This window comes from Oenanthe melanoleuca, chromosome 1A (assembly GCF_029582105.1).
Source record: "Oenanthe melanoleuca isolate GR-GAL-2019-014 chromosome 1A, OMel1.0, whole genome shotgun sequence".
Lineage (NCBI taxonomy): Eukaryota > Metazoa > Chordata > Aves > Passeriformes > Muscicapidae > Oenanthe > Oenanthe melanoleuca.
This window is the reverse complement of record NC_079334.1, coordinates 5407355-5433743: the sequence shown is the minus strand read 5'-3', so window position 1 is coordinate 5433743 and position 26389 is coordinate 5407355. Positions and strand designations below refer to the sequence as shown.

The 26389-nt window shown below is 44.3% G+C and overlaps 1 protein-coding gene and 1 long non-coding RNA gene across 2 annotated transcripts in view; one reads left to right on the top strand and one right to left on the bottom strand.

The window, feature by feature from the left end:
- Positions 1-4679, bottom strand: part of LOC130261857 (uncharacterized) — an 89689-nt gene extending 85010 nt beyond the window's left edge. The window contains exon 1 of the long non-coding RNA XR_008842034.1: positions 1862-4679. This is a non-coding gene — a long non-coding RNA (uncharacterized LOC130261857). The remainder of the gene's footprint in view (positions 1-1861) is intronic.
- Positions 4680-26389, top strand: part of AKR1D1 (aldo-keto reductase family 1 member D1) — a 34499-nt gene continuing 12789 nt past the window's right edge. The window contains exons 1-3 of the mRNA XM_056508456.1: positions 4680-5009; positions 20994-21161; positions 25352-25468. Of these exons, the coding sequence (XP_056364431.1) occupies positions 4917-5009; positions 20994-21161; positions 25352-25468 (378 nt within the window). The 5' untranslated portion in view covers positions 4680-4916. The remainder of the gene's footprint in view (positions 5010-20993; positions 21162-25351; positions 25469-26389) is intronic.

The following is a 26389-nucleotide window of genomic DNA, read 5'->3' as shown; positions in this document are numbered from 1 at the left end:
CAGCCATCAAGTATTTTCCTAAATCTCTCCACAGGCACAAGTGGTAGGCACATTTTCTCCCTGTCCTCATGCTCTCCTTAGGGATCCAGCAGAAGTACTGTACCAGCACTGGAAAAGTCAGGCCAGGTGAGGTCTTTGGAGGACAGATATTGCTTGGCAGGACTTGCAGTGAAGAGTTTCACTAAAAGTGTACATATATCATATTCCCATCACTGCTAATCTGTAAGTCTTGAAAGTTTGAAAGCAATCTTTGGTCTTTCAAAGAAGAATTTACCAATAACTAGTCCTTAGCAGAGATAAAAGTTATTGAAAGAAAAAAAAAAAAAAGAAAAAGAAAAAAAAAGAGCATGTCACTTAAGTGTTTCATTGTTTGCTAAGTAGTTTACATGCACCAGTGGGAGCTAGTGAAAAAAAGGTGTTTGCATAAAAACTGCTAGGAATGCCCATTACATCACACTTCCCAACAAAGCCCAGGCTGTTATCCTGGCAGTGATCAGCCTCACTGTGCAACAAACATCACCAAAGGGAAAAGATCACAAATGCTTCCATATGAGGAACCCCTTGGTCACTAAATGAAGGAATCATGCAGGCAGTGTATGGTACCACTCATCTCATCAGGTGCCCTCAGAAAGTATATTGGGATATATGTGATGATTATTGTGATAATCTGTGAAAATAGAATAAAAAGATGCTACAGATTTATTTTTTTTTAACAGAGAAGTGTTCCCCAATTCAGCTTGTATCATCTGTGGCAGAAGTAGCAAGAACTAAAAAAGCAATCTCATTTCATGTATAGGCCCTCTACTAAGCATACACAAACTTTATTTCTTGGTTTAAAAATGAAGCTAGAAGTTTTCCTTTATATGTGTTAGTTTATTATAGGTAATGGCAAAATAGAAAATAAATATTAGTCTTGACACATGCTACCAAGATCTCTAAGCTAAATAGTTGAAAATACCTTAGTAGATATCCCACATGCAGGATGGACACATGCTATTTTATGTGAGTTATTAAAGGACTAGGCTGAAAATATGCAGACTTTAAGACCGTGTTTTAAGAAATTTTAACTAAAAACACATGCAGAGTATGCATTCTAGCAGATAATTACACAGAGTGGAGCACGACTCATAGAGAAAATAGAAACTGTAGCAACATGCACTTTTTATCTAACAAATACAAGTATTATAAAAGTATTTTCAATTTTCCTTTTTAAAAAAACCTCATTTTTAGGCACTAAAGGTTACCTACCTCTAGAATTTCACTGAACTAACCTACAATATATAAACACACCTAGATCAAGAATATTCAGGTGAATACTATTTTTAACGTGTCCTCTTGTCCAAAAAAAAAGGGAGGGAGGGGGAGGCAACCCATGAATATCCAAGGAAACATGAAATCTAAATGATGACAAGGCCAGTCCTTCTCAATCAGTGACTCTTTCTCCTTCCTTCCAAGAACTGGGTATTCTATATTTAAAGGCCTCACACGTTTTCTCCTGTTCCCAGGGTACTTAGCAATTTGAGATAAAATGAGTAAAAAGGTGACCTCTTTACTTTAAAAGATCCCTGACCAGTTTTGCCCAGGTAAGGAGGCCGTTAAGTACTTTCTTTACCTGAGATTTCAGCAAGTTTTTAACAGCAAGAATCCTCAAATGTCTGACCCACTTTTCCTGCAAAAAAACTTAGATCTAATTTTTCTTTTTATTTTTTTAAAGTCAATTTTATTTGTGTGGAGATTCAGGGGGTGGGGAACAGAACACATATAAGATAATGCTTTTGAAATCCCTGCTCTTTACTTAGGTCTGGGATGACTAATGCAATTCTAAAACCCTGCACCATCAAGACATGAATCACAAACCTACCTTGGATGCTTCTGAAGGTGTTTTTGTGTGATTTAAGAGCTTCACTGGAAAAGGCAAACTTGTGTTGATAGGATGGCAGCACTCATTACTTGCTAGTCAGGCCAGGCTGAAACTTCATTGTTTTTGTTTCCTAGAGGAAGAACTGACATCACATCTGCATTTTATAAAAGCTCCTGAATTGTTACTGATCGATAACGAGTAGCAGCCAATGATTTGCCTCTAGAAACTTGCATTGTTTTGCAGTCAGAGTTGCTAGATACCGTGCCCTCATAAAAAGTCTGGTTAAGTCATTTAAGCTCTGAAAATGAGAACTGTGCTTCCCTGAACAGCTAACAGAAATTATTGCTAACAAGAATTACACATGACAGGCTCCAGGCTTCATTAATCAGCTTCCTTTGTTCTTTAAAGGATATTCATTATCAACTGAAAACCTGCTAGTATTTCTAGCTTCTATGAAATAAGTTTTTGGTTTTTTTTAAGTAACTTGGATGTAAAGGGGGAAAAACCGCATTTCCCTATCTGTTTTATGGGGTTTAATATAAAATCTGAAAAGGCAGTGGAACCATAGGGTAGGGTGCTAGAGGAGCTGTGGGACTTTAAAAGTCTCATGTGTAAGAGGTGTTCACATTACTTGCTGTCAGTTAAGGTGCAGGAGTGGAGGGAAGGACTTGTAAAACCCTCTGCCTCTCTCCAATTTCTCAGGCAAGCACACTGGCTTGTTTTGTAAGGACCAGTCTAGCAGTGAAGCTGGAAGTGAGGTGATTTTTGCCTGTTACCCTGATGAGTGCTGGGGGCTCGTGCCTGTGGCAGGGCAGCAGTGCCTGGTGTGGCTGGCTTGCCTCGTGGGTGATGGACCACTTCTGCCTGCCTGTTCCTAGAAGCACAAGTCCTTCTGCCCAAGCTCCCCGTTCTGTGCATTATGACAAGTCCATCAATCCTTCCTTCACAGTTGTTGTTGAAGGCTATCACGTATCAGGCTCATGTACTGCTGCCAGAGAGGCTCCTTGCACTTGCTCTTCTCCCAGGACAGGCACCACAGACACGGCCGTGCTCTGCTCAGCTCGGGATCACGCGCAGCCCCGGGCACGCATTGCTCTCTTGCCAGGGCACATGAGTAAACTGGATGTGCTCCGAGCCCAAAGCAAATAAGCCAAAACTGAGTCTTAAAACTCCCCAAAAGATGCTGGATTGAGAGGAATTACGGTTGTGGAGTGGACTTGGATCATAGAAGCTAAGAGATAGGAATCAGCCACAGGGCAGCAGAGCCTCTTCATGGAATGCTAGTATGGGATTGGAAATAAGGAGGTCTTTGACTGTCCTCTGCCACATCAGACTCTTTGCTCACCCCATTTCCATCTCTCCATGTGTTTGCTCCTCTGTTGGAAATAGAATAGAATGATGGCTCTAGCTTAGACATGCAGCTGGCATTGACTTGTCCTCCTATGGAGGGTGCTTGGCACAGAGAGAGGAGATTGGATCTGCTCCTGTAGCAAGAAAGTGGAAATCAGTTATATGGGAGTAACAGGGGGGCATGGAGGTGGTCACTGGTTTTCCTCCCTTGTGCAGGTACCCACAGCTCACAGCAGCACACAGACAGGTCTAGCAGGATAAGCTTGCCCACACTAACTACAGCCAGGCTGCAGTTTGCCTCAGCTTCCCCTCCTTGAGATGGAACCCAGCCACCCCTACAGGCAGCTCTTTGCAGTGTGTTGTCCAGGTAAAGCACAGGCTCTCCAAAAACATCAGCCACACTCAGCCCTCTCTCCAAGGAGCATTTTACCACAGTGCCTTTGTCCTGCAGGACATCCTAACTATCTAGAAATTTTGGGGTTGGGATCTAGTTGGCTTGCACTTCGTCCAGAACTTCTTGGAACGTTCCTAAAGTGGAAGTGGTTCTATTTCCATCTTCTTAGGAGACCCTTGGAGGTATCTAACAGTAACACTAAAAGGGTCTTGTGGTAGGGTATTCTCCAGGTAAGTTCCCAGCCCTACCAGCAACTAACCCTTTACCCAAATGCATACTAGTACACACCTGTTGATTTCAAGAACTGCAGAGATAACTTATCATGATGGATCCATTAACCCCTCTTGGAATTGCATAACCTGTTGAACTATTACCATGCACAGAAAGCCAAGTGGGGTATTCCAGGAGATAAAATAATCTGACAGGCAAAGACTGTTGTTATGGCTAAGGAATAATGTTCCCCGAGGGCTTAATTTCAGGTTGATCTAGGAAGACATAAAAGACCATGCACTTCCAGATGAAATGGGGAGAACTCAGCAGAGATGTCACAAAGGAGGTAGTGCAGGACTGGGTACAACTGCAAAGTGGTGTAAACGCATGGCCCCGAGTGTTTTATGAGGACCAGGAAAGACGGTAAGAGCTGTGTGATGAATTTCACAAAGGATATTGTCTCCTTCTGGGCTATCAGCATTAGGAAATACATACATTTTTTTCCACTGTGGAGCAGAGCCAGACCATGAGGAACCTGAGCCCATTCACTGTAATTTGGGACTCACGCTGAGGCAGAGAAACTACTCACAAGTCTGGGATTTCCTTCCTTCGCTCCTTGCTCTACAGTAGTGCAAAGTGCAGTAGTGTAAGTGCAAAGGAGAGGTGCAAACTATTTCACACCTCCATGGGGAAATTTCCAAGACCTGACACCCCAAACCACGGGAAGCCGGTGCCCTGCAGCAGTGCCCCACGCCGCTCCGAGGTGCCTGGGGGCTGGCAGGAGCGGCGTTCCCCGGGTTCCGCGGGGGTCGCGGCGCTGCGCGGGGCGGTGCGCGGGGAGCCGGCGGCCGCGGGGCCGGGGCGGGGCCGGGGCGGTGCGCGGCGGGGCGCGGTGCAGGGCAGCCGCGGGCACACGTGGCTCAGCCCCCCAAAAAGGCGCTCCCCGGCGGCGGGAGAGGGCAGTTCGTCTCTGCGTTCCCCCCCAGAGCCAGCGCCCGTCCGCTCCGTCCAGCCATCGGTGGGTGCCGGTGCCCGCTGTTGGCTGCGAAGCGGCGGCTCCCGCCCCCTGCGGAGTCAGCCCCGGGTCTACCTGCCGGCGCGATGAACCTCACCGCCGAGAGCCACCGCGTTCCGCTCAGCGACGGCAACAGCATCCCGCTCCTGGGGCTGGGCACCTACGCCGACCCCCAGAAAGTAAGTCCGGGGGCGCCGGGACGCCCTGCTCCGCTGTGCTCTACAGCCCCCCGACCCGCGGCTACCTTCCTCCTTTCCTTCTGTCCCGGCTACTTCTCTCTTTGCTCCTTTCCCCATGTGAAGTTAAAGACCCGCTCTACCATGAGCGGTGCGGGCAGATGAGGAAAGGTGGGAAGAAATTAGAAAAAAATCCCGCCCAGCTTGCGATGTGCTGCACCGCTGGGCGCACGGGCAGGGGCGCGGGGGACCTGGAGTCGGGACGGTGCCCGGGTGCGATGCCCGGGTCGGGAAGGGATGGGACACCCCCGGCAAGGCGGCCGGGAGCCCTCGCCCCACCGGAGCAGGAGGGACGGTGCCGTCGGCTCCCCTGCCTTGCCCCCAGTGTAGATAAAATGAGGAATTTCGGACCGTCTTGCGGCTGCCCCCGATACTTTCCAAGTAATGTTCCTGAAACAAAGACTCAAATTCCTGCATCCTGATTCCTGCTGCTCCCACAGCTGACTGCCAGCGGCCAAACCACTCTCAAATATTCTGCATCCTTCGGTTTTTTGCCGCGCAGGCATCCCGTCTGACCGTGCCGGTCGGCTGCCCCCGTGGAGGCTGGGGAAGCACACCTGATGCTTCCTCCCTCTGCGACCTGGGAGCGCAAAGCCAATTCAGTAGCCACTGCCTTTTAAAGGTCTCCTAAACTAGCTGATCTTTCATCAGTTCTCTTTTTTGTTTGTTTGAAGAGTTGGAAAAGAGGCATCGTGGCCAGGACCCCTCTTGTGTAATAGCTGCGATGCAATGTGCGTGTATGACTCCACATATCGCAATGTATTTAAAAGTACCTTTTGAAGAGAACTCTTGATTAAAGCCGTTTACCAACCACTAAATGTACCATGGTTCTTCAATAACGGTGTCTAATCTTCGACAAATACTCCTGCAGGTAATGCACGAGTGATGCAGAAAGAGTGTAAGACGTCCCCAGGACGTGCAGATCTCACTGGTTAATGATGCTGGTTTTCATGGGGAGAATCAATAGAAATTCATTACTTCAGAGCCTGGGCATTGTCCCCCACACCACTAAACTTTCAGGAGGTATCTTCAGCTATGGCGCTCTTTGAATAATGGTTAGTGAAACAAAATTAAGGTCTCTAACAGGACTTTTGATATAGCAAAGCAGAATGTTGCATAATTCAGTGTCAAAATAGCCCTGAGTGAACTTGAAGCATCTTTTCCCAGACGTGTACATCATGCCCCCAACCCTCAAGCTGCAATTTGTGCCCTAGTTTTAAGTTAAGAAAAATGCAGCTAGCACGAGAGCTCCTACCTTGCTGCACTTCCCACCCGGAATAGCCGTGGCCCAATACTGTGGCATCAGGCAGGGTGCCCGGAGTGGCAAAGTAACCTGACGGAGCTGAGAGGGGAGCTGGATGGGACTCCCCGTACGGAGGCTGCTTCTCGGCACTGCCGTTACCCTGCTAAGAATTCATTCTGCAGGAATTCAGCTGTCCCAAGACCAACAGAGCAACACATCTGCTTTTTCTCCCCCCGTCCTGCAAACCCCTGATGCTTCCTTATTTGCCCTCCCGTGGTTCGAGGTGTACGGAGAGCCTTTGCACGGCGCTCAATGAGCCAAAATGAATCATTTTTAGGGAGGGCTGGTTTTCAGCCGAATCAGCCCCAGGTAGTGGCTTTTTGCTTTTCGCATATACGTCCTTTGTTTTCTGCTAACAGAAGGTGGGGGAGACAGGATAATGCAGGCAGGGCAGGCATTGCTACGGCAACTCCTGATTTGGAGCAATTGAAGCCGCTGTGTAACTGTACATGGGTGCACATATCCAACCACCCTTTCTCCTTCCCCCTGCCTTTGTAGGAGTTCGATTTTCCGAGCTTTCTCTTTCTACATGATAAACACGTTAGAAAGTTATGGGTGGGAGGAGGAGCTGAGGAGAGGTAGAGAAAATAGCAGCGATAAGGCACTCGCCAAAGTCTCATTTTCGCAGCAGACCAGGTGAAACAATGTGTGTTTATCTGGCGGAGCTGGGCTGGAGCTTTACGCTAGGATTAGGGCTGCTATTTGAGTCGAAGAACTTGTCACAGAGAGCAGCTGGGGAGACGCAGCGGCAGCCGCGTGCTGTGGGATTTTTTGCAGATTTGTGCTGCTGGTCGGTGATGGGGCAGGATGTTTAAATAGGTCACGGCTTAAAATTTGCCCGTTTCAAAAAGGCTCCTTTGCTGATAAGGGCGGTGGGGCCTCTGTCAACTCCTCCCTGTGGCTTGGAGTGCTGCCTGGCTGGGACAAGCTGCTTTGCCGAGTGCTGACTTGAGCCTGGTGCAACTTCCACCGGGATGCCTGGCGAGGTGTCTGTCCTTTTCCTCCTGCCTCAACAGCTGAGAGGCTTTGTGGCAACGCAGGACCGTTTCAAGTTTTATCTTAAGGAGCGAGGCGATAAACTAGAGCTGACACGTTTCCCTTAAAAAGCTTAGCTGTAGCCTTTTGTGGCTGAATTGCTTAAGAAGCAGCATCTGAGCCACCCATTCTCCAGCGGTGGAGGCAGGCAGCTGGTGGTAGCAACGGCTCAAGCCAGCCCCAGCACACTATTTCTGCTCATGAGTCAGTTCCCTGCAACTTCTAGTTATTTTGTGCTTTGATAAAAAAAAATACAGAGCCATTCATTTGTCAGATTATTCATCTTGTTCTTGGAGACAGGTTTTTGATTTTATGCTAGTTTGTTGTTTTGATTTTTTTCCCCCCCAAAGATTATTCACCCTGGCACCTCCATGTCAGAGCAGCTTGTCCAAAACAAATCTGTTTCCTCAGTGTCAGGCTGGAGCCCAGTAGCTCGTAATGAGCCCAGAGTGTTCTTCCTGAAGTGCAGGAATGTGCTTGCTGGTTAAGCCAAGCAGGCAGATCTAGTTAGCCATGGAGCAGGGAAATCTGCTTCTCCTGCAGTCGGTTAGAAGAAAACAAAGGCAGGAGGCCAGCTTTCACGTTTCAGGCTTTGTCTGCATAAACTGAACAGCAGTGCCTTCAAAATTGAAGTGTGTCAGCAGCTCGCCTTGCTCATCTTAAATCACTTAATTGTTCTCCCAAAGACTACTTTGGGAGATAAGTCATACTTCTCTGGTTGTGAAATACTCAACAAAAATTACATCTATTGACAGAAAGTCCCCTGTACAAGTTTACTGACTCAAAGTAGAATATCACTCAACAGGAGCAGAGCTGGACCACTGCAGAGAAGGTCTGTTTGATAATCAGACTCATTTTAATTGAATGCTCTTTTGCCCTAGATATAAAAGAGCTTTTCTTCTGACTGGACAGAGGTTGGGATGACAATTCTGCTAATTCTTTGAGGTAAAAAGTGCAACATTGGGGGTTTCTTTTCATTTACTCTCCTACCACAGCAAGAAAGTACAATGAATCCATTGGCTATAAGTCCATCTGCTAACAGGAACAAAGGAGTCTTCACTGGGTCACAGAATAGAATTAGCCATAAACTTAGGTTATTTATCAAGAGAAGCATATACTTTTTTTTTAACAGGTTCAATTGGTGTTTCCTGTCCCTATTTTAAAATAAAGGAATGCAATAATTGCATAACTATTAAGCTTAATTTTCTTTTGCAGGCAGATTTAAGAGTGTTGAAGTTGGTTTTGCATTCTCCTTCATGCAAGGAAGGAGATGTATGATTTGCATTAGATTCTTGCCTACATAAAAAATTAGGCTGTTTATCCTACCAAGGATGGACTCAAGTGAAAAAGTGGAAATCTCAGTCACCGATTCCTTCCCCTCTTCTCTCTTCCCTTCCCCAAATATTCCTTCTCCTTATGGGTTTGGGTGGCAACCACAGTAGGAACTGTGATTCAGGACTACCAATGCACTCCAGACAGCTTTAAAATTTGAGGCCAGTTCTACCTCTGCTTGGCTTTGTGGATCCTTCTGGCAAAGCCCTGCGAGTGCAGGAGCGGCTCTGCCAAGGCTCCAGCAGATGCACCGTGTCCAGCTCTCCCTCCCTGAGGGCCCCCAAGCCGTTGACCCAATTCTCCAGGGTATTAAATAAATGGGGGGGGGGGGGGAGGAGGGAGAGGGCAGCCCCACAAGGGAGGGTGGTAGAGGAGCCCCTGGATGAGCCCCTGGCATTGCCCTGTGCTGCAGCAGAACCAGACCAGTCCATGGCAGGCTCCCACCACCTCCCAGCACAGCCCATGGAGTTGTACTGGTACCCATCTGGAAGCAGATGAAGTGTGGGGACAAGCAGTCTTAGAGGGGAAAGGTGCTAAAAACACTCCTAAATCCTGGAAATCCTATGCCTCGTTAAAACTGCACTTACGCTTGCTTCACTTTATAACTCATCCCTGTCAACACAGCTAAGATCATCAGTCCAGTGTCTCCACATAAATACTTGCTGTTTCCCTGGAAGGTCAAGGGGCCTTGGCCACAGCTCCTCTCCTGCCTTCCTGTTTTGACTGAGGGAGGACAGGGCTGGAGAGAAGGTTGTAGCAACCACACTGTACACAGGCACTACCTCTGAAACATTAGATTGGGCAAAGCGCTCAAGAATAGCACTGGGTGAGGGCTGTTGGCAAGTTGCAACTTAGCTAAAAATGAGGTTCTGAGGTAGCCAAATCCATTCATAAATTGGAAGCAGTTTTGTGGAATAGTTTCAGGCAAAACAAATGGCAAAGCATTTCATTTTGGGCACTGGCAGTACAAGCTGAGGAATCAAAGAATTATTAAAGCACTTGGAGGTAGCAGTTGCCTTTCCCTGAATAGCCTGCTGGTAAGGGAATCCACATGGGCGGTGGGAAACCAGATTCAGTCCTCCTCTCAGCCTCTGGGGATTAAATTCATATCAGACAGCTCAGGGAAATAACATGATTGTGGGGTAGGTGATAGCTAGAGAGAGGCAAGAAGAAACACGCACAGGCTGGAGAAGGAGGAGCACCCTCCCCATGGGAAAGCACACTGCCCACCAGCCCCACAGCACTGGATGCTGAAGAACTTGGTATGGCATCCAGCCAGGAGGAAGAGAGACCCATTTCCCCAAATCTTTAACTACCACAAAGTAACCCTTGTGAGTGCCCAGACAGTCTGGGTTTTGTTTAAGAAGAAATTGCTAGTTTGAATCAGGGAGAGGAAAAGTTCATCCAGGGCTCCCAGATCCAGTCTGAGTGACCAAGTTAAAAAAATCTAGTTTGGAAAAGTAAAAACACTGTTTTGGCACCCTGAATTACTTTTTACACCCAAGCTAGAAGCTGAACAGAGTAATTTTTCATTGTACAGGTCTAACAGCCTCTAATGCTCTCATAGAATCATTTATGCCAAAAAGTTCCTAGCACAAGGATGTGCATGCTCAAACTTTTTCAATCATTCTTAATGGTGCTGGCTGCACCCCTGCTGCAGGCTGCCTGCTTTTGGAGCTGCCATAGCCTGGTGTTAAGTCAAAAGAGGTTTTAAGTGATTTGTCCCCATGATGGGATCTGGATCTCTGAGCTGCAGCAAGGGAGGAATTACACACAACTTAATCCCCCCTGTTTTCCTCCTGGAAAGCCACCACTGGCTTCTGAAACAAGCAATGATTTCAGGTGACTTGTAAAAGAAAGTCACCTGGCCTGACACAAAGCTACAAAATAAATCATATATTGAGCATTCCAGGGAGATCTCTGCAGACACTGTTGAGCTTAAAGGCTTCCACTTCTTGATTTCTTACCTGTAAATTTCTTCTACTCTGATTCAGACAACTGTCTTCCTCCTGAGGTAAACTTGGCTACTGCATTGTTTTCTTGAGATGAGAAAGGCAGTGACAAGAGCAGGAACTGCTCTAACATCCAAGTGTTCTTGCAGCATTATCTTATTTCTATTAAAATAAATATGTAAAGAATACACCTCAGTCCTTTTAATGTAAATGATTACACATGAATATATGTTTGAACTCAGCAAGTATGAAGTTAGCTCTCTACTGAAGTGATCTTTATGAACCTACATGAAATTTCCACAGATGTAGGCCAGGGAATTATTTTTTTCAGAGGTAAAATATTGGGAACCCAATTTGAACAGAGCTGGGGAAGTCAGCTGGGATGTTTGGTTACAAAGCCTCCTATTTATGCCTTGAACTTAATAAATAAATAAAATTCTTGAAACAATTTTTTAAAGTTATTGGGCTATATCTCCTAACCAGCATTTCCAAAAGACATTATGTCCCTTCACAGTCCCTTTTGGTAACCACCACTGGCTTTCTCAAGCTCTTTGCTTTTTAAGCAGTATTACCTCATGCAGTTCTAGCCCTTCTTGTCTTCAGGGAACGCTTTGGAGCAGCAGAGCCACAGCTGGCTGACACGTAGCAACATGAGGTCTCTCAGAGCTGGGATTTGTGAGATGTTTCAGAGGGTAGCCTCATGTTCCCTTGGTCCCTGAGGATATCCCAAAATGATACACCCAAGTGGAGATTTGTACACCTGAGTTAGGGATGAAGGGAAGGAGACACATTACTGCAGCCCAGAAAGACAACTGTGCCTGATCTGCCACATGTCCTGGAGGGCTCCTTGCCTGCCTGTTAGTAAACTCTTAGCCTAGCCTTCACACTGAGCAATATTTATCCTGAAACCCAATATCTGCAGCCAGATTGCTCAGGGAGTCGTGACTCAGTTAGTTTCGTGCTTGACGGACTAAACCACACTGAGGCAATTTTGCTTGCACAGACTGCAGGTGGCATGCCTTTCCTTCAGTGGCTGGCATCCTGGTGTTGAGTGATGCCCTCATTGATCAATTGCTCAGATTTTATTCCTTAACTAAGTCAGTTACTGGCAAGACCCAGTTGCCAAGAGCAGATAAAGGCAGGATTTCTTGATATTTGGTGCCCAGATGCCTTTAGGAGGTGCAGCAGTGGGCATCAGCTTTTAGAAGGCAACAGAACAACTTGGCTCTTGGGCAAGAGCTTGTATGAGGAGTCAAGAAACTGCAGTGATTGGGCTCTAGTATTGCCTCAATTCATCCCTGCTGTTTGCTACAGAGGTGGCAAATATGCCAGGGAATAAGTGGTTTCACACATTAAAGAGTGCTTTCACAGATCAAACTTCTTCTGACAAAGAGGTGATGATACACACTAGAAGGTTAAAGTAAATCCAAAGGGTCTCAGAACAAGGTCTGATTTCATCAATGACTTTTGCTAAAAGCTTACTGTTGTGTGACGCATTTTAAAATTCCCATTCTTAAGTGTTCGAGTGGCATGTCTACTACCTCTGATTTATCTTACATTCTCATTTTTTCCTCGACCACACAGCTTTTCTGTTTTGCCACTGGAGCAGTCTTCCTCCATTTCTTTCAACAGGTGCCTTCAACACTTCCTTCTTCATGTTTAGCCTTGACCTCTCCTCCTCTGCCTGCAACTGCCTCTTGATGCCTCAGTTCCTGCTAGCTCCCTGTAATCTAGTGTTATACAATGGAACAGTTTTGGCTTGCATAAATGCAAGATTGCATCTTTACCTCATTAAGAAAGGAAGCCGTAGTAATGTAATTAGAAAAATCACGTAATTAGAAGAGGTAGATGCTTTTTTTTCCTGAAATGTGGCAGACTCAGAAACTCCTAGCTTTTGTGTAAGGGCTGTATTTTAGCAATATTTTAAATTTAGATTCGATAAAATGACTTACCACACTCTGTCAACCTGGAGGAAAGATTCTTGCATTCAACTTTCTTGGAGACACATGCTTTGCTCCTAATACTTCAATTTGCACAAAACCCATGGTTCTAGGACGTTGATGAATTTGCAAAATGCTTTTTTACCTCCATATATCTTCTCTGATGAAACCTCTGTGGTTCTTCATTTCCCTAAAACCTGAAGCTTAATAGAAAGAAAATAACAGTATTACTAATCTATACTTTGTGCTAATGGCTTCTGTTTCCAGTTGTGAACACAGTGTCTAATCATGTGTAACAGATTAAAAGCTGTGTTTACAGAATTAGTCAACATGTAAAATTCCTAATGAAGAAGAGCCCAGCCTTGTAGATAGTGTGAATGAAAGACTAACTTTCTAGCTACAAAGTTCATTAACCAAGGGAGGACTTGTGAGAAAAACAGACACATAATTGCTGGTCCTGGAAAACTGTGAATTTTTTAGTTTGCTATAAGGAACAGATTGTGCTCAGAACAACTTCTTCCCCTGCCCCTGGCCACCACAGCATGCCTAAAACAAAAAATCTTCTTAAAATGATAGTGCCTCTAACCTATTATGACATCTCAGCTGCTGCATGAAAACATTTTCAGACTGCTCCAGTACCAAGAGAGGTAACCCCATGCAGAGCTGAGGACTTGCACTAATGAATCCATTGACAGCCAGATAATTGCCAGGCCTTGTGCAGTGATGCCTGCCTAATCCAAGCAGAGGGGCTGGCTCTTGCAGCCACTCTGGCACCGTGTCATTTGGCTCCCAAACGTGGTACCAACACGTGCAGACTTGGACACGGCAAAAACACTCCACAGGAAAACGCTCCCAGAAGAAGGGGGGGGCTTTAGGAGGCGACAACTTTGTCTGGCAGTCAGAACAACTTTTGGATGGTGGATATCAGGTACCAGCATGACCCACCAAACTATGTGTCTGTCTATGACACAGGGTAGAATCGTGTCTGATCAGTCCAGATCCAAAGCTAATAGAGAGTTAATCCAGATAAGCTTTTAGGACAGTAGCACTACTCAAAACCACTCACAAGGATTCTTATTTGAAAAATAACCAAACAGAGAACAGACCTTTTCCATTCCAAAGCTGTGTGCTGCAGTGACAAGCACTAGCTGTTTCAATATACTCCTCTTCCAAAAATTACAAGTTAGCTGTTACCAGTGCAATAATACTAAGCCAAATTTTAACACCCAAAAAATAGCACTTTCATTCTTCTCTTTTCCTATGGCTTTCTAAATATACCTGCTCAAAAGCCACAAGGAAAGCCATTCTATCTAAATAAAAGCTAAGATTGTTTTGCAAAAGATGAGACAGGGAATCACTGGCATTGTTGAAGAGGGGAAAAACTGAACCCCTACGAGTGAGTAATTTGGATTACCACAACTGAAAGATACGCTTTTTGGCAAGAGCATTTAGAGCCAAATTTTCCAGGCAAAGCTCCATTTTTAAAATGTCCCTGACCAACTCCATACGTTAAATATGGCTGTGCACTCCTCTGCATCCTTGATTCCCCACAGTTCTCCAAAAAACAGTGTAAGCATGTTCTTGCAGCTCATGTGGGAAGCTAACATCTGGATTGCCTCTTTGGTTGACCTAGGAGACCAGATTTGTCAAAACTTGAAAGCACTGTGCAGAAAATGCCTCTCTGGGCTTCGAAGCCAACTCTTGTTGGTTCAGCTAACTAGGTGGTGGAATTCCCCAAGTTTTACATTTGCCTTTGCAAACACTTCTTCGAACTGGCGCCAGAAACCTCTCCCCTTTAACTCTAGGGAATGAAGCAGAGGAGCTACTGGCAACCATTTCTTGTCTTTTATTGCACAAGCTGGTGCTTTATCTTCCACATCCCTACCTCACACATCCCTGTGATTGCTTTGCTTGTCTGAAGGGTATTTTGATAGCACCCACCCTCCCAGATAGATCCATGCTTTCCAGGCCCAGCTGGCTGGTTGTTGTGTCCTCCAGCTCTTCAGGAAACTTTCCCAGTCCACCCCACCAGCACTGTGAGCACAGGGACCTGGGCGTGCACATCATGTTCTTGGTTTACTTTAATCCTTTTGCTGCCAGAAGAAAAGGTATGGCAGCTCTTTAGCTTCACCTTGCATTAACTGACTTTTTGTCAGGTGAAAAGTTGCAGTGTTCCTAAAACTGAGGATTCTGCAATCAAGCATTAAAAATAACTCCAGAACCCTCTGCCAGCTACAATAATAAGGCTTTCCTGAAGACAGCTTTGGCTAAATCCTAGAATAACAATGTCACAGGAATTCTAGAAATGCTAAATCTGCAGTTATGCAATCTAATTTCTGTTGTATGGACAAACCCCATGCTTGAGGCCACTGATGGAGCACCAAGTCAGAGGAAAAAGGCACCCCTTTCCCACCTTCATTCATGGTGTGACACAAGGCCACAAGTGACACCATTCCCTCCCATTCTTCTCTGCACATATCTACTGTCCTCCACCTTCCAAGGCAACACAGTGCGCAACATAAAGAGAAGTTCTGGGCTGGCACAGCAGCTTGTGGCTCTTAGTCGTGTTCTCTACCTCCTTTCCCAGCTCTACCTGCTATTGCAGAGAACCTTTTGCTGGGTTTTGCTTCCTGGATGGTGGCTGCCAATGCTTCCGGGGGATGAAAGCCAGATTTTCCTGTGTATGAGAGAGAGGGATGTGCTGGCGGTTGCATTTTCCAAGAAAGAGGTGTACAGTACAGCTTCTCTTTTACAAGATTAAACAATTCTAAGAATGTACCCTTGTGTGGCTCATATCCTCTGGCTTTGTAAACTCAACCTGTGCTTTCCTGCAGGGCCTTCAGTACACATGCTTTCTATGCTCGGTTCCTAACATCTTAAGCCAATCCTTTTTGCCAGTTTGTCCAAAAAAGAGGCAAATGGAAATAAGCAACTGGGCTTCTAGAAACTTGCATAAGAATCTGTGTGTGAGTGCCGAGCTCTGATGAAGGAGGCTCTGAGCCCAGGAATGTACCTACTTTCTCCTTCCTGTATTTAGCTGACTAAGATTCCTAAACAGCAGCTTCACATCCTAAATTATAGGTTTGGATTGGAGCACTTGGCCCATGGCTTGGATGCCTTGTGTAATTCTGCTGTAGCTAAACTCAGATTTTTCCAGAAGATGGCCCTGCGTCTCCCAACACTTCAGCTTCTTCCCCCAGGATCATTATTCCAAGCTGAGAGACTGCAAAACATTCCACTAAACAGGTGACATGTTCAGGACTGAGGTAAAGGGCTTCTTCCCTCAAGTGCTGATGACATTGGTGCAACTCTGTAAAGCTGCTCCTGTAAAACAGGGCAGAGCAAAACCTGGGAGCCCAAGTCAGACTGTTTTCCTTTACCATACACACTAATAAAAAATAAATAATAATACTGATCTTAAGACATAAAAGTAGTGACTACAGTAGCAGTTCACATGGTTTTGCAAGATTATAATCTACTGCCAATGTGTTCTGTTAGCTCTCTTTGGAGATAACCCTCTTAATCACCTGGAAAGCAAATGGAAACTTGACCAGAAAAAGATGCTATAGAAAAAGCAAAAGAATTGGAGGGCAGCTGAACTGTGACACTATATAACAGTAGTAAGTCAGACAACCACTAACACTGCTGAGCAAATACTGTTCTACTGGAGTGGGAAAAGAAAAACTCATGGGTATGCCTGCACAAAAATATTCTCCTGTGGCTTGGTCATGTGCACTCACAAACAAAACTGAAGGTGAACCATTTGCTATGGTAGGGAGAATAGTTTTTGACAAAATGGGATGTGATGTAAGGTGTCTGGAATAAACATTAAAAATTAGGAAAGTTTATGGTCTCAGAGGAAAAAGAGAGCAGACCCTTTCAGACAGAATTGATGAAGCACATTGCTTTTTCAGACTCACAGAAAGTGGTAACTGGCCAGTTGGCTACTTCATCTGTGGAGAAGGGGCCAAATTGCTGCTTCCTTTCTTTCAGTGAAGGTGCATATCTGAGTCTGCTCTCCCAGCCCTTCTGCTGGATTTTTTTATCATGAAGCCTGAAGGAAACAGATACCAGTTAAATCTGTCATGCATGATGGTAAATCAGCCAGTTTACAAGCTATTGATTGATAGAGGGAATAATTGTGTCTCTTGTTTCCTTAAGCTTTATGACCTTAAAAATAACACAGATGCTATTGAAGAAATTTATTAGTGATTGAGCAAGTCCTCCTAGTCAACCAAACAGCCATTCTTTTATCATATAATGTGCAATAAATTTAATATGGTTCTTTGGCACAAATTAGTGACTGTCTGCAAAAGCACTGAAGATAAATATCTGACTTACAGTGCACAAGTGGTTATAAAACTCCAGTTTTAAAACAAGTCCTCGATCAAAGTTGCAAAGTTGCAAGGCACGCTGATTGGAAGCTGAAACATTAATTATGGCGAAGGATCAAGAACACCTCTTATCTACTCTTAAATAAAAAGTAATAAAGAAGCAGAGATTTGTCTTAAGGCCAAAGCTAGAGAGTCCTGAATTACTACTAACAAAGCACAAAGGTTTATGACACAGAGATATTTCAGTATTTGTACTACTCTAAAAGTGAGCCCTGCTCATTCAGGAATGGTGCAAGAATAAAGCCCTGTCTGGAATAAGCAGGCAGAATAAGCAACTGCATTTTAGGTAACATACTGAGGGAAGGAGGGGGAAGAGGTCTAGGGTTCTGAGTAGAATAAGGTGGTTCCCCATGGCCAAACAGTCTGGGAGGTGCTGTTCCATCAGCTGCTGTGATAAATGGTGCTGACCCATATACAACACAGACACATTGCAAATTTCTGTCTGCACTTAAATAAAAGTTGGTTTTCAGTTGGTAACCTTTGATCTGGTCACTACTGATGACCAGTGAAAGACAGAAGAGATTTAAGCACCTCAGACTGAGCAGAAAAATAGAGGGGAAAGATCCTGGTTTGTGCCTCTCTGATGGAAAGATGGATGAGCTGTGGTGATCCGAGTCACCCGACTTTGGTATGGTCTGTCAGGAAACAATGGAATGAGACATGACACCTAAAGTAACACTTCTAAAAAGTGGCAATACCACAACATGACTAGCCTGTGCAACTCATCAGCACAGTTTACCACAGCCCATTACTGCAGGATTTGGAAGGATTAAATATATGAAATGCCAGAAATGATAGTTTCTCCATTAGAATGAAAATAAACATATGGTATAAAGTTTCCAGTCTCACAGATGTCTCAGACCTTCAGCTGAGATGGTTCAATAGAGGCAATATTTTCCAAAAACTGTTCCCTAGATTGCTTTGCATTTTTATATGAAGCACCTTTGGATCAGAATCAGTCAGAATTAATATACCACATCAGATGAAATGGACTAGTGCGAAAAAACCACATATATATATATATATAATGTAAACCTATTTCCAGCCATTGGTAATCAAGACCTGATCCAAAAAAAGCCACCCTAAGCCCCTAAAGAATAAGGTTATTCCTTGAGATGGAGGAGTCTTTCACAAGATTATTTGTACAGATGTAAGTCCCACATAAAAAATTAAGAAATTCACAGAAGTTCACAGAAGCATTAACACAAGTCAACAGATTCAGCTGAAAGCAGATGCATTAACTGCAAGCATTTTCCTCTATTCTACCCTCCTTCCATGCCTGAACATGTGCTGTTCCCTTACATGTAAGACTCTACCTTTCCTTACCTATTCCTTCTGCTTTTCTTATTGACCAAACTGGCCCTGGTGACTGAGAAAAGATGCAACTCAATAATCAACATTTCCTTGCCTGGTAGAGTTTAGTTTACAGCGCCAGGAAACAACAGGGAGCTGTGTTCATATAATCTCTCAAGAGCATGAAGAGGGGAAATTCTAATACTAGGTTCATATCCCATTTTCAGTCTCTTCAACAAATGGAAAAAGAAGAATTTTTTTTTTCAAAATCTATATTATGGTAATACATCAGTGTCCTCTAAATGCTCTGCTTTCATACACATGAATGGTAAAAGTCAAACAGGCTGAAGAAATCTAGAAGACACACTGTTTGCAAAATCATGTTTCAGAGAGAAAAAACACTGATAGCCCTGTTGGAAATACACTTGTCTTTCAGATAACTAATATCACTTACACTTGAGCTCCCCAGACCTTTCAGCTGAGCCCTGTTGCTCTGTGCCAGTCAGCCTGAGCTTTGCCACTGTGGCCCCAGCCTCGTGCAGCTCATTGCTGGGGCAGAGGTCTGAGCTTACTGTCATCAGTCACCGCAGGCTTGTTAAACTCATGGCAGAGTTTTCATCCTGATGCCTCTCTCAAATCCTCTCCTGCAGGTTCAGGCAGGGACAAAGCAGAGAACATGTTGGAGGTTGCCACTGCTCCATGCCTTGCACTTCTGTAACGCTGCCCAAGTGAAAAGTAGCCACTGAGTGTGCCTGAAAAGCTGGTAGCTGCCATGGCCCTCCTTACATCCCACCAACAACCAGGAAAAGGCCCTGCCAGGGGCCGAGCCTGCTTTTGGGAGGCTTCCACAATGAAAGCAGCAAAGCACTGAAACAAGTGTTGCATTGTCTCCCTCAATTAAGCACACAGTATTGCATCATCACTGCTGTAAATACTCTGGGGTGCCAAATTGTGCTGTTTTGCTTCTAGGCCCTCATTCAGGTCTGTAATAAATCAGAGTACATGTGAGCAGCTTTGCATTTTAAGTAACCTTTAGGCACTGCATGCTGGAGCACAAAGTTCTTCTCAAGCCCAAACAGAAGTTGGTCCATTTTGTGTCCCTCAGAGTCAGCCAAGATGGGGCTGGAATCCAAGGCTGGAATATGGTCCCATCATCCCAGAATGATCTGTCACCAGCCTACAGTTCTGGGATTGAAAGACATCCCAGGTGTCTTCAGCAGTCCTCCAAAGACTTTTCTTTCATGAACATGGAAGGGAAGACCAATGTCCTTAATCATTGAAGCATCCTAAAGCAGTTCTGAGTTTCACACCTTCTAGTTCAGCAGGTGGTGGAACAGAAACTGTTTCTTTCATGATAAACTCTTGGACAGCCAGGCCAGTGGCAGCTGTAAAAGGACAGCTAGGAGAGAGAGGAAGGAGAGCTATTGCTATGGTGAAAAATGGTCCTTCCCAACAACACTTAGTGCCAGTCCTGCTTCTCTTCTTCCTTTGGCATTGTCAAAACCAACAAATTTGACATCCTCTCTTCATACTTTCTCATTTTCAGATGGCTCTGGCATCTGTTTTCTTCACAGGAGAAGCAATGTGGTCTTGGCCCTGCACTTGCAGATAGCAAAATCCAACTCTTGCCATTTGTTGTTGACAGACAGCAGCACAGCAGAGCAGCTTGACTTGCCCTACCTCAGTTTTTCTTGAAGTGAGTCAGATGCCCCTGTTGCAGCAGAGCAATGCCCATGAAAAGGATGTGAGAGTAGCATTGCTGCACACCCTTGGCCACCACCACTTAGAGCTGTTCTCTCATTATAAAAAGCGTAGGAACCATAAGTTGTTTTCAGTACAATTTTAGTGACCAGACAAATAATTTCAGTGTCCAGTTTTTTGCTTTTTTGCTTAGTTTGGCCTACATGTAATTTTGCTTGCCACATTGGCTAATGGAAAATATGACTGTTCTGAAAAAAACAGCTTACTCTGAAGCTTGGCAATGATGAACAAACATAAATGCAGCACACAGTACAAAAATGTCACTTATTAGGAGGTTTCTTGGGCTCATCTTCAACTGAAGCAGTAAAATATATATAAATATACACAAAAGCAACTAGTGTTTCTTAACCACACAGTAAAGCAGCTATTCAGAACTGGGAATACCAGTAGATAGTCCTGACCTTCAGATTGTGATACCAACAATGATAAGTTGATTTGAGGAGAAAGAAGTCAAATCCAAATTCCTGCACTGCTGCAAGGTCCAAGCTATTCAAACAGCCTGTGATCAGCCGGTGGTTGACCAAAAAGTCGTCTTCCTCTTGAGCAAGTGATTTTATCAAATGGCTGTAGGAAAGCCCTTGCTCTCTAGATAAGAAATTCTGAAATTATTTTCATATCAAATGCATTCGATTCTACTTCCTGAGGACATTAGTATTCTCTCTCTCACAGAGACAGTGAGACAATTTTTTGCTTTGCTGCCTTTTCCCAGTCTCATCCCACATGCCCAACAATTTTGAGAAAAAAGTGCACAGCACTTTTTCGTTCAGAAGCTGCAATGTGGTTGCCTGGGGAGCTAAGGGATGGTCACTCAGGATGAATTACACCACAAACCTTGCACATCTCAGGGACTCTCCAGCACTGAAGGAGAGGTAAGCAGTAGGCTGAGCCTATGTTCATTCTTTTCCTTCTCCCATCAGACTCCCAAAGGCTCCTGCCTGGAGGCGGTGAAGATTGCCATTGACGCTGGTTACCGCCACATCGACGGTGCCTTTGTCTACTTCAATGAGCATGAAGTGGGACAAGCCATCCGGGAGAAGATTGCCGAAGGGAAGATCAAGAGAGAAGACATCTTTTACTGCGGCAAGGTGAGAACATCACTCAGATTATTTACACTAAATCCAGGATTTTCGTGAATGGTCTTTCTTAAGAATGCTGGCAGTCAACATCTGGAATGCTTCCTTCCAGATCCAACATCCTTTATTTTTCTTTCCTAGCATTACCAGAATGCTGCAGATCTTTATGAACACTAGGTTTGCTGTGAGACACAGGAATCACTGTTGTTCTCAGTTTAAACCTCTGATAGCTGTAGGAGCCATGCAACATCCCTTCTGCTTAGTATTGCAGGTACCTGCAAGTTAAAACCACAGCTGCATTCAGCATAAAGTGCTGCCTAACCTGTTACTGTGCTGTCAAACACAGAACCCCAGCTGGACAATGATCCTGCAACTGAGCTATTTTCTGCTTGAGCAATTCCCTGCATGGATTTGCCATGAGGTTGCACAATGAAAGGGGTGGGAGCAAGCACGTGCACGCCAGTGTCTGTGTATGGGAGAACAGCAAATGCCTACATTGGTGCTGCCAGAAAATTACTCATCAAGCTACACCCTTAGTTACTGTATCACCTGTTATTAAAAAATGTTAGGATGTGAATCGACTTACTCGGAGAGAAGATGTCATTACACTTCTGCTCTAGAGCAATGAGGCTGGAGTAATACATGAGCTATTTTATACATTCAAGTCTTAACTCTATGACTTGACTCTCTCCTAAAAGAGTGAAATCCCTTGTCCAATGAAGTGTCTAACAAAAGCTGTCACAACTACTATGAAATACCCCAGGTATAAGAGAGCTCATTGCACATTGCAGAATAAAGACTGATGGTGCCTGTCCAGTTTCTAAGGGAGTTTATGGCCTCAAATAGTCCTTCCTTCAATGTTCTTTGAACATATCAGCCTAATATTTTCCCTTTCTCCTTTCCCAAACAAGACGTAATCCACAATTACTCAACAGACTTGCAAATAAACACCACTGTTCCTAGAGTGAAAGATCCCATGGGATGAGAAGCCTGGCTTACTGTGAGCAATTTTGTTAAGTTCTATGATCTGGGAAAACTAAGCTTCAGATTGGATAGTTTGCAGACCAAGTGGATTTTCAGCAGCTATAGACCAATTTCCAAGTACAGCAATTTCCAACCTGTAAAATATGCACCTCTTTTCCAAGTTTCCTGCTTGGTTTTACTGATAACAACCTTGCCATTCTGAGAAAAGCCTCACATTCTCAAATTCTCTGCCTTTATCAGGGGAATTTCTCAGTCTCTCATATGCCAAATATGTTGATTTGGATCAGAGAAAATATTTGGTTTCAACAGTTTTATAGTTTCATTACTGCGAATTATCAGTAAAATTACAAATCAAAACCACCAAGTTGTGCCAAAAGGTTAGAACCAGATGTCCTAACAATTTTGAATATTTTAACTTTCTCAACTGCTTCCCCTGCAGTTTATTTGCCCATATTAACCTTTAGACTCTATGAGAGCACGTCTCCTGGTAAAATTTCCAAGCTTCCTTTATTTATTAAGCCTTTCCGTATTCAGTTGTCTGATCTGATCACCAGATGATTTTCCTAGTCAATAATCACTGAGTCATTTGGAAAACAGCAGGTCCTGCAAGCCACAGGGCTGCAGCATGCAGTACCACAGCAGCCAATGCCTGTGCTCCCAGCCTGCTGTGTGTCTGTGAGATGACACATACATGGATTTCTCTCACAGTTGTGTCCTGTTTGTGCTTGACAAAATGTCAGCTGCTTGGGGTGATAGTCCATTGTAACATTTCTACAATCTTGAAAAGAGTTCAAAGGCAGAAACAGAAAATACTCTGTAACTAATTCAATCCATCGCAGTCTACAGGATTTTTACAGGTTTCACTCAAAGCTCTCACAGCAGCTCTGAACTTCCCAGAAGGAGTGGGAGTGGATCTCCCTTGCCTTATGTATCTTTAGTTCAATGTACCTCACAAACTTAGGTATCTTATGAGCTACAGGCAAATCTCAACCCAATAGATACTTCAGGCACTACAGAATTCTGCCTTACTGACATCAGAAGAACTGGGAATTGCCAAGAGCCTTCAGACCCAAGCCCCTGGTGCAGATGTTTCCTTAAGCAAGGATGCTGCAGCTGGAAGGCTGATCCACCAGCAGGGACTGACGGGAGCAGCCCTGCTGAGTGGCAGCGTTACTGGAGCAGTGACCCGGTGTGATCGCGCTGCCTCTGCCAGTTGAAATCATCAGCACTTGCACTTGGCTCTGGCTGCTGGCTGCCTGATCAGGCACAGCAGCTCAGCATCCAGAAATTTTAGAGGTTTTATATCAACTGCCAACATCTCACTTGGCTTATACAGCAAGACCTTTTTGGTCTCCTCTTTCATCCCAGGATATTTCTTTCATTAAACTAGAAGTAACATTTCCAGGAAATGTGGTGTCCTAAAATGCCAAAGCCAGCTGGCAGCTTTGACTGTTCAAACATGGGTTCTACTTAGGTAGATAATACAATAACTTGTACAAATCATGAAAACAGTTATGAAACTCTCAAGTTTCCATGGCATTGATGTATTGACACAGCACAAATGTTTGCTGGTTTTAAAGGCTGGTTCTTCAGAACCTCTGCAGTCTTTAGAGGGAAGTACATTCACTGGCAAATGCTGGGCTAGAAAGGACACTCACAAAAACTACTTCTAGGCAATATATCTCAGGTTACCAAATTTCTAAAACACAGTAACAAACTGGGCATGAAAGGTCTACAAAGTAATTTCCTTACTTAAATACAAATTAAGCTCATTTTGCATGCAAAATTATTAAAAAACACATAAACCAAAGGTTTTCAGTAAATTCAATGGAACAACCTTAAACCCTTGAGAACAGGACCCTGGTCCCCTTTCTGTAGTACACCTTAGCCTCTTACCACTGTCTGCTGATCATGAACTCTTCACATCTCTCAGCATACAGTTGAGAAAGGCCTAGTAGGAATTTCCAGGTGTTTTGGCTTGTCACATTAGGGCAGATGTCCTGCTCTCAGTCACAACTTAACATGTCCTTGCTTCTGTGGGCAGAACTGAGCAGATTGTTTACCCATCTATTACATAGTTTAAAAACAAAACAAACACCTAAAATAACTTAAAACTTACACAGGCTATGCCCTTTAACACCTACAATCAACATCTTCTCCCACAAATCACAATTCAAGTTTTGTGTCTATTCTATACCTTGGCATGCAGTGGCTATCAGCTTTCGTGGCAGAACTGACTAGACAATGACCATACCAGCAAACTGCAGGTTTTTTTAGCCAACACAAGTTAGAACACAAAAACCTCAACGTGACTCCACACAGTTAGTTTTGTAAGTTGAAAAAAAACAAGGAAAGAAAATAGCCCGACTTACTGTGTGTGTTCAAATGGCACTTTAAACCTTCTATTGTGTGTTAATTCTGCTGCAGTTAAAATTGACAAAACCCAATCAGTTTACAAAGAGCTCCTGGTTACTAATTACCATGCTATGCTTTCATTCTTGTAAGAGACTTTCATCAGCAGAATTCAGTGGGAGATAGTGCTGAACACTCACCAGCTAAGCACACTCCATAGCAACCTCGGGGCATAACCCTGAAAGGAAGCAGTTTGCATTAAAGAGATACAGAAACTGTGCTTTAACTACTCACACCTGCATTACAGTGACTAAACACAGACACATCTTCCAGATGGGGGAATAAGAGATAACTTCCCTAGGTCAGACAGTCTCTGAGGCTCCACAAACACAGGAGAAAACCAGAAGATTCTCTTACTGCTGGGTGCTTGGATGTTCAGTATCTGACTCACATGATCCAAGCTTCTGCCTTCAAGCATAAAACTGACCACAGATTCCTTGTGGGAACAAAGTTTTTCAGTGAAAGCATATGCTTGGAAAACAAAAGGAATCTGCCTATGTTCATTGAGCAATATAACCAGCTCAGAAGAACCTGTGTTGTAATAAAAATATACGTAAGGGCTTTACTGGGACAACACTTCATTAGTCGTGGGAAAGAATTCCTTTTTAACCTCTGCACCTGGCTCTGCCAGAAGGCAAGGTAAGACCCTCACCTCTGCCTTGCAGGCATGGAGACCACAATGTCTTTTCACTCTGTATAATGGGCTCTGTCAGAAGAACAAGAGGGAGGGACTGTGTGATGGGGGGCTTCAGCTGGTTCACTGTTCCTCCTGGCACCCCAAAATAAGCCTGTACTTGCCTCCCCAGCTGTGGAATACCTGCCACCCCCCAGAGCTGGTGCGTCCCACCCTGGAGAAAACCCTGAAGATCCTGCAGCTGGACTATGTTGACCTCTACATCATTGAGCTGCCAATGGCTTTCAAGGTAAAAAGAAAAACTGCTTAGAAAAAGTGTATGAACATAGATTGAACAAAGGTCTCCATCTAGCATATTCCTTGCAGCTTCCAGCCTATGCTGTCAATAGCATTTTGGGCAGACAACATATGTATTTTGATGTATAGCTTATCCATGTATTCCTGTGCACTACCCACCCAAAGAGAGGCTTATAGGTGGTGTGGGAACAGGCCAGGAGAGATGTTGCTTGGAGTCTTTCTGCTGGAAGGACAGGTCTCCCAACTGCATTTGATCCTACTCTGAAAAATTACCCCAGCTGAGCAGTACATGTATCTGAATCCCCTCTAAGCCATGAGCAGAGTCACTGGAGGAAAGAGGTCCTACAAAGCAGCAACAGGCCAGGGGAAAGTTCAGAGGGGGAGAGGGAAAGGTTAAAAAAAGTCACCAAGTTTGGTTTCCTTACTCTGTCCCAAATTGAAGCTGCTGGGCAAACTGTGGTTATGATTTTAATCTCTGTAACTGCAGCACTCAGCTTCACTAGATCCCAACTGGTGCCAAGCATTGTCCATGTCTCATTCTAAAATGTTCAACTCTGATATTCCCTCATACAGCTGGCTCTGGGCAACTTGTAGGCAAAACCTTTGAATGCAGGGAGCTCACACCTCAGTTGCATCCCTCCCTCTTGCAAGTCCACAAACTTTCTGCTTTCACAGCTTTTTGTACCTTGCTTTACAATTTCCCTCTACAAGTACATGATATAATGGCAAATGAAATAAATTATATTCAAAACATTTAAGTGGTTTTGAACTAATTAAATCTTTCTTCTAAGAGAGAATAGAGTCAGACAATTAGTTGGTTAATTGTTTCTGAACAAGGTTTGAGCTCTAAAACTGGCCTCTTTTTGCAAGAAAGGTAGACCTCTGATTATTAAAATCATATTTTGCTGCTGAC